An 8,590-nucleotide genomic window follows, 5' to 3' on the forward strand; every position below is an offset into this window, starting at 1 on the left:
CCAGCTCTACTGGAGTTTCACAGAAAAATGTGGGCTGAATTGGGCATGCCGAACCCTGCGCCAACCTTCAGCGGGTTGAGGGACTCCATCGCCACACATGTGAGTCACATGAGGAGGGAGCTCCGGAGACTCAGGGCCGACGTCACCAGCCACCGAGTTAATTACCAGCGCAAAAAATCTGGCAAGGCTCTCAATATCTGCTTTATTTTATTGTACTTAAATGCATTCTCTTCTATTCCATTAATAAAAGTAAGTCTAAGTCTATTCTATTCTATTCTACATTCCAGACAAAATACTCCCCCTCGATGTTCACAAGACTTGGATAAAGAAATCCAACTCAAACATTGTGAAATATTTCAGTAAGTCTTTATATAAGTTTGTATATCCAAAATTTTAAGGGTGTTACCGACTATAAATTGTTAATGCATTATTTTTCCTGTTTTTTATCTACATAATCTTAGATATCGCCATGAAAAGAAAGACGAGGGTCTCAATCCACAAATTTCTCTCCCTGTTGGCCGGCCTCATAGTAGGGGAGACCGGCCACAGGTTGGTCGCCCTGAAAAATATGATGGTGCATGAGGTTGAGGAGGCAAAGAGGACACAATCGTGTCACATCATCTACGTATGTTTTCATCTCCATTCATCTGTCAAGTAAAGCTCTGTCATATATTGTAATGTAATGTAATATAATGTGCAATGTCTGTTTTACTCATTGTGTCCTCAAACAGGTCAAAGACCATAAAACTCGTGCAACCTTTGGCGATGCCCCGGTGACCGTCAGCGACAAGGTCTACGCGACAATCACCAATTGGTTGGAGGCGAGGAAGGGGCTGGAGGGCTGGGGAGGCCCCCATGTCTTCTCCAGTATGAGTGGGGGGATTGCCCCAGCTCTACTGGAGTTTCACAGAAAAATGTGGGCTGAATTGGGCATGCCGAACCCTGCGCCAACCTTCAGCGGGTTGAGGGACTCCATCGCCACACATGTGAGTCACATTATTTGTGTATGCATGTGCCTGTATTAATTTATGCATTCATGCATGTATGTATAAGTATGTGTAAACATGTTCTCTTGTTAGGCCGTCAAGACGTCCGACACGCTCGAAGGCCGTAAGATTGCTGGACAAATGTGCCACGACCTCACAACCAACCAAAAGTTTTATCAAAAAGTCCCAAACCCTGATGAGATCACTGAAATCAGAGAGCTAATGCTCTCGAAGATGGTAGGGGAGTTGACAATTGTTGAGAACGAGGAGGCAGCAATGGACGAGGAGCAGGATGAGGAGGAGGAGGAGGAGGAGAAGGACGACGAGGAGGACCTGAGGGATGAGGAGGAGGAAGATGAGGGAGATTCGGACTGGGGGATGAAGGAAGACAAAAAGCAGGATGGAGGAAAAGAAAAAGCGAGTGGGAAAGGAAAACGGAAGAGCAAGCGAGTCGTCGACTCCTCTGATGAAGAGCTTGGGTCACCAAAGCGGAAAAACTGGGGGAGGATCCGTCCTCTGAGGAAGAGGAAGAGGAGTTTGCGAGAGAGATAGAGGTGTTGGAGGAAACTCCGAAAAAGAAGCTGTGATATAACGAGAGGCTACACGGCTCTCAGCGGTACAGTTCAAACAGTGCAAGGACACAAGTTTCAAATTAAAGTTTTTTTAATGATGTTCAAAGGGGGTTAACAGAAAATGTCTTTTAAGTTCAAAAGTCAAAACAAGGATTTTTCTTCTCAAGGCTCAAAATAAACAATGTCTCTGTTTCCTTAGAAAGGTGAAATCAAAAGTTCCTCTTTTCAATAAATCTTCTTCTCAAACAAAACGATTCTTCTTTTCAGTCTTTATCACAGTTCTCACCGACTCAGTGTTTTCTCCACAGGGTAGCCGCCACGGAGGTAAGTAGCCCAGGTAAGTATTTCATTAAGAGTTTCCTTTTTAGCAGTTCTTCCACAGAAGTCCATCCTGCTCAGAAAAGAGAGCACAACCTTCTCTCTTGCTCTTCCAACTCCTTCTCCCATTGTCTGTGAGTCGAGAGTGTTTTCACAGAACATGCAGTTAATCAGGTCCTTCTCAGCTTCAGCTGAGTGCTGCAATCAGTGACTGCAGCTGTGCTGCAACATACAGTTGAGGTGCAATCTCACATGCCACCACCAGATGGAGCCAGGACCAGCGGTGGTTGGAGCCACCGCATTGGGATGTAGCGTCCCTCTAGGATGCGGCCACTCGTGATATCACAAAGCCCAGGAAGTCTCTCTTCACCGTAAGTCTGACGTCCTATTTCTTATTTAGTAGAAAAGTCGCACTCTCAGGTGGGATTCTTGTGTTTTACTCATATTTTTGTCTTCTTTTATCAGTCACCAAAATTCCTGGAAGACGGCGCGGAAAAAGACATGGCCAGGGCTGAGCGGCTGAAGCAACATGAGGTACATATTATTTCCTATACTGAGTTTTTGGAATTTTCCCATCCAGTTAGTTAGGCGAAAAACATTGATGAGAGACAAAGACAAACAAGGATATACAGACTTCAAACTTTAACATGTCTGATTTTTTATTTTCAAAAGAAAAACATTGCAGAAGCCAAACGCAAACTGGCAAGAATGTCCGTGCCTTTAGAACGCCTCACCCCAAGGCGCGTGAGGAAGTGGACAGGTAAGTAACTGGGCCCAATCTTTTTACTTTATGTGTGGACTGTGCAGTTGAAATAAGGAACTGAATTATTTCAGTGCGCTTTATATCTCTGTAGGCCAGAAAACACCTGAGAAGGAAGCTGCAGCCAGCGCACCCCCCTCGTCTGCAAGCAAATACACACCGTCAAATCCATATCGCAGATGCGGCCCCGTCCCTTAACCCCCTTCCCCTTCAAAGATTGAAATGTTCTTGTTTTTAATGTTTTTTGTTTGAATTATTGAGATACGTTTTTTGTTTCAAGATAAAAAAAAATTAAGGATCTTTTATCTGTAACTGTTTTAAATAAAGTATGGTTTTAATGACATAAGTTTTAAAAGAAGCGTCCTTTAATGTTCAAAGTATGTTCAAGTATAGTTCAAGTAATGTTTTATCTCTCTGAAGTAGTTTTGACCTAGGGTAAGTATGGTTTTAATGACCAAATGTTTTAAAGTGTCCTCTGTTTTTAGTATCGTAAGTATGGTTTCAACAGTGGTTCAAAGTATCTCATGTTTTATCTGTGTAAAAGTTGTTGCTGTCAATCATGAAAATCTTGAAAAAAAAAAAACTGATGGAAAAAAAAAAGATTTTTTTGGTGCTGTTTTTGCACAACTCTTGTGGTGTAACAGTAACACAGCCACTCTCTGGGTGGAAATTCCAGGTGCAACTCCTGGCAAGGGTGTAATCTGATTCAGCCCAAAAAATCTGACTAAATTAACCAAACACCAAGATAAAATCTCTATTTTCAGCATCAACCATAAAATGTGAATAAAATGTGAGTGCCGAAACTCTCTGAAGTGTCGGCGAAGCCTTACGATGTTCATTTCTGTGTTTATTTGAATGCAGGTGGCCCAGACTGCATTTTCCGGAAATTAAGTCTGTTTGCCTATCCATCCAGACTGCATTTTCCGGAATTTTTTTTTTTTTCAAGATTTTCATGATTCACAGCAACAACTTTTACACAGAGATACTTTGAACCACTGTTGAAACCATACTTACGACACTAAAAACAGAGGACACTTTAAAACATTTGGTCATTAAAACCATACTTACCCTAGGTCAAAACTACTTCAGAGAGATAAAACATTTCTTGAACTATACTTGAACATACTTTGAACATTAAAGGACGCTTCTTTTAAAACTTATGTCATTAAAACCATACTTTAGAATTAAAACAATTACAGATAAAAGATCCTTAACCCTTATGTTGTGTTCGGGTCATTTTTGACCCGTTTTCAAGTTTTAGTATGAAAAAAACACACTTTCCTTTATTTTCTTGGAATAAGGCTTCATCTAATCCTCAGTCACAATCATTTCAACAAAACAAAAATATGTTTTATCATTTTAGTAAATTTTAAAGATCCAAAAAAAAAAAAGTTACATCTGTGGTGTTCGGGGGTCAAAATTGACCCAGTTAAGATTTTTGGTTGTTTTATGCATTTCTGAAAAGCTGTTGGTTGCCCTTTGTCTTCAGTTTGGTGATTTATGGTGAAATTTTTTTTGCCAGCTTTTTCATATTACAAATCCAATATGGCCGTCGGACAGTCCCATACACTACAATATGTCATATCTCCTGTTGTGAAAGGAGTACAGATGTATTTCTGGTGTCTACTCATATGTTTTCATGGTCAGGGAATCCATTTCTGCATTATATAATGAGATTTTGTGCACATTTGTTTGCAAAATACATTTTTGCACATTATTTTTTCCAAAAAACGTATCAAAAATTCCTAATGGCACCCAAACCTGTAGAAATGGTCTTATACTTTCCATAAAGTTGATGTGGCAATGACATAATGGTCCATGTTCATGGCATAGGGGATTCAGATGAATAGTGTGACTTTTTTCATGTTCATTGAGGTGTTCATTTCCAATACCTTTGCATTAGATTGGCGGAATAGCTGTGACTCTGACAGAATTGTTATTTTGTATATTTACCACACTAAAATCATATAAATATTGAAAAACACCAAGTCAACATATTTAAACATTAATTTTATGCACTGAAAAACTAATTTAGTTGACATTTGGTCTTAATCCTGCTATAAATCTCTTTGGGTTGGTTTGGACCCGAACACCACAAATGCCACTCTTGATGATATTTTTTAATATTAGAGAAAAACTAATAAAATAAATTTGGGGATTGTTGGACTCTCATATCAGCTGTAATACATGGACAACATAATCACTAATTGTATCACTTTGGGAGGTATTAATGGTGAATTTATGCAGATTTTGATAGTTTTGGTCATCAAAAACGATTTGCATAATGTAAGATAAAAGATCTTTAAAGTCAAAAAGATGAAAACATCAAGTAATATTGCCATGGATATGAATACATACCAAGTTAGCCATGAGATGAAAAACAATATTTGATGATAGCTAGTGTTTTTAGGTATTTTATAGCTGAGTTTTGTTATCACGGGTCAAAAATGACCCGAACACCACAGGTGTATGCAGCTTATGAACACAACACAAGGGTTAAAAACATTTGTTTCTTGAAACAAAAAAAGTATCTCAATAATTCAAACAAAAAACATGCACCAACTCACCAAGATCAAATCTCTATTTTCAGCATCAACCATAAAATGTGAATAAAATGTGAGTGCCGAAACTCTCTGAAGTGTCGGCGAAGCCTTACGATGTTCATTTCTGTGTTTATTTGAATGCAGGTGGCCCAGACTGCATTTTCCGGAAATTAAGTCTTTTTGCCTATCTATCCAGACTGCATTTTCCGGAAATTAGGTCTGTTTGCCTATCCATCCAGACTGCACCAGCTTCCAGGTACCTCAATACATATGGGATTTTTAAGGATCTTTTATCTGTAACTGTTTTAAATAAAGTATGGTTTTAATGACATAAGTTTTAAAAGAAGCGTCCTTTAATGTTCAAAGTATGTTCAAGTATAGTTCAAGTAATGTTTTATCTTTCTGAATTAGTTTTGACCTAGGGTAAGTATGGTTTGAATGACCAAATGTTTTAAAGTGTCCTCTGTTTTTAGTGTCGTAAGTATGGTTTCAACAGTGGTTCAAAGTATCTCATGTTTTATCTGTGGAAAAGTTGTTGCTGTCAATCATGAAAATCTTGAAAAAAAAAAAAAACTGATTGAAAAAAAAAAGATTTTTTGGTGCTGTTTTTGCACAACTCTTGTGGTGTAACATTAACACAGCCACTGTCTGGGTGGAAATTCCAGGTGCAACTCCTGGCAAGGGTGTAATCTGATTCAGCCCAAAAAATCTGACTAAATTAACCAAACACCAAGATAAAATCTCTATTTTCAGCATCAACCATAAAATGTGAATAAAATGTGAGTGCCGAAACTCTCTGAAGTGTCGGCGAAGCCTTACGATGTTCATTTCTGTGTTTATTTTAACCCTTTAACGCATAACATGGGTCTAAATAGACCCGGCTGAGTTTAAAATTTCTATATCTTTGTAAGAATACAATTTTCTTACTCAGCACTCCATGAATTCCTCAATTGACTTGTTTTTGTCCCTTAGATTACTTAATTTATTTTTATGCATCAAAACTTTTTGCGTGAAAACACTTTTTTGGTTACTACCCCTTTAACGCATAACATGGGTCTAAATAGACCCGCATTCATTTCCTATGTAATTTCATCACAAGCTTAATGTCTCTTAGCCATATTGAAAAAGGATTTTGATTCTTTTACTAAAAGTCCAACTTTTTATCATTTATGGAGTATTAACTCCCAACATCAATACTTATTTTAAATACTTGATGTTTATTCTTTGATATAGAAGTCATTTTATATAACTATATGATATTTAGACACATGGGTCTAAATAGACCCGCATTCATTTCCTATGTAATTTCATCACAAGCTTAATGTCTCTTAGCCATATTGAAAAAGGATTTAAGGATTATGATATTTACACACATGGGTCAAAAATGATCCGCATTCATTTTTTATATACAGAATTATTAGGCAAACATGTTTTTTGACCATATTGTCTTTTTTATGCTTATTTTCCAACAGGAATCTATATGAACTTGAAAACCGGATTTAAGCATTCCAGGCCATGCATATTTGTATAAAAATATGGCGCTGTGGTCGAAGGTGCCCAACACCTTATATCAGGTGTGCATAATTATTAGGCAACTTTGTTGTCTTCTTGGAAAATGGGCCACAAAATAGATCTAACAAACTCTGAAAAGTCAATTAACAATTTTGAAGTCTTCTAGAGGGATATGGCTGTCGTGAAATTGGCAAGACGTTGGTCACTTTACCACAGAATTATGAAATGCATCATTACAAAGTCATCAGTCTCGTAAGAAATGTCACTGCCAAAAATTGAGAAGAATTTAAGGTGGAGTTACAAAAAAGTATTACCCTGCAGTCCTATAATATTACACAACAGAAACCTACACCAAGTGTCCAGAAGAACAGGGCATTGAGCACTCAGAGATATGGCCAAGGTAAGAAGGGATGACATTAGACAAGCTAATTAAGTCAAGACTGGGTCAAAAATACCCGGGGACAGAGTTTTCAAAGTTAGGCCTATTATGGACTTGGGAAAGTGACTCTTGACAGACATGGTGGATGAGCCCATGGCTGGATCATTGAGAGGAAGACATTTGCATCTTTTGAAGACCATGGTATTTATGCTGTACTTTGCTGGCATTTGAGTGGAACTCAGGAACTCATGTAAGTGTGCACATTGCTGATCAAGCCATAGACTCATCTACCTTGTCCATTAACAGTCACCTTCACTAGTTCATAAAACCATTGAAAAAAACTGTCTAAAGACATTTCTTGACCCAGTCTTGACTTAAGTTTCTTGTTGAGTGGTCTTCAGGTTTCAGCCTGTTTTACCTTGGCCATGTCTCTGAGTGCTGAATACAATGTTCTTGTGGACACTCAATGTAGGTTTCAGTTCTGGAATATAACAGCACTGCAGGTAATACTTTTGTGGTAGTTTCATCTTCAATTCTTCTAAATCTGGCAGTGACTTTGTGAGCTCATGTCATGTGACACTGATGGCTTTGTAACAGTGCTTTAGACGGATGTGACCAATATTTCAAGACAGCCACACCCCTCTGGAAGACATCAAAATTGTTTATAGTATTTTTGGAGTTTGTTAGATGTCTTTTGTGGAATATATTCCCATAGGAAAGCAAAGTTGCCTAATAATTATGCACATTAATTATGCCCTGATATAGGCTATTGGGCTCCTCCGATCACACCGTCTCTTATTACACAAATATGCATGACCTGGAATGGTTAAATCCAATAGGTCAGCAGTGGTCAAAGTGGTCAAAAACTGTTCATTTCTTCCTGACTGGAATCCTTTTAAATATATTTTAGTTCCTAACGTGAAACACTTCAGACTTAGGCTATGTCTGCAATAATGGGGGAAATTATTTGTGTGTTTATTTATATAAGATACAAAAAAATAACACCCATTTTGTGCATTGAAAACAGCCTAAATCACAACTTTTAATCCATTAGCTATTAAAATACATTAATTGTGGAAGCTATTGTGGTGAAAGATTTAGACTTCCATTAGAAATGAATGTGGGCCATTTTCAATCCATGTCTAGAAATTAATGATTTAATTCCAAATTCATGTTTATTTGTGAAATAAAAATATAAGAACATTTTAAAAAATACTTTTTTGAATTAAGGACCACCTATGTAATTACTTTTAGAAGAATTATTGGATAAAATGTATTGGTTTTAGAAGTTGTGTGAGAGAATACATGATTAATGCTCAGAAATACATTGGAAATGAATGCGGGTCTATTTAGACCCATGTTATGCGTTAGTGTGAGTCCAATGGCTTATGCATTAAAGGGTTAACCCTTTAAGCGCCAAAGTCGCAGAATTGCGCCGGTACGTCATCATGAACAAAAGCGCATGTAGATCAAACCAGCGGTCTTAATAGTGTTCATCCTCCCTACCAGTAGTTGGCAGA

General features: G+C 37.8%; 1 protein-coding gene across 1 annotated transcript; it reads left to right on the forward strand.

The window, feature by feature from the left end:
* Positions 1-885: 885 nt before the first annotated feature.
* Positions 886-2,024, forward strand: LOC134442597 (glutamic acid-rich protein-like). Its single transcript, XM_063192659.1, has 2 exons — positions 886-986; positions 1,080-2,024. Exons 1-2 carry the CDS (start codon positions 915-917, stop codon positions 1,536-1,538), a joined length of 531 nt encoding a protein of 176 aa, XP_063048729.1. The 5' UTR covers positions 886-914; the 3' UTR covers positions 1,539-2,024.
* Positions 2,025-8,590: the final 6,566 nt, after the last annotated feature.

The sequence above is a fragment of the Engraulis encrasicolus genome, unplaced genomic scaffold (assembly GCF_034702125.1).
Source record: "Engraulis encrasicolus isolate BLACKSEA-1 unplaced genomic scaffold, IST_EnEncr_1.0 scaffold_180_np1212, whole genome shotgun sequence".
NCBI classification, from domain to species: Eukaryota; Metazoa; Chordata; class Actinopteri; order Clupeiformes; family Engraulidae; genus Engraulis; species Engraulis encrasicolus.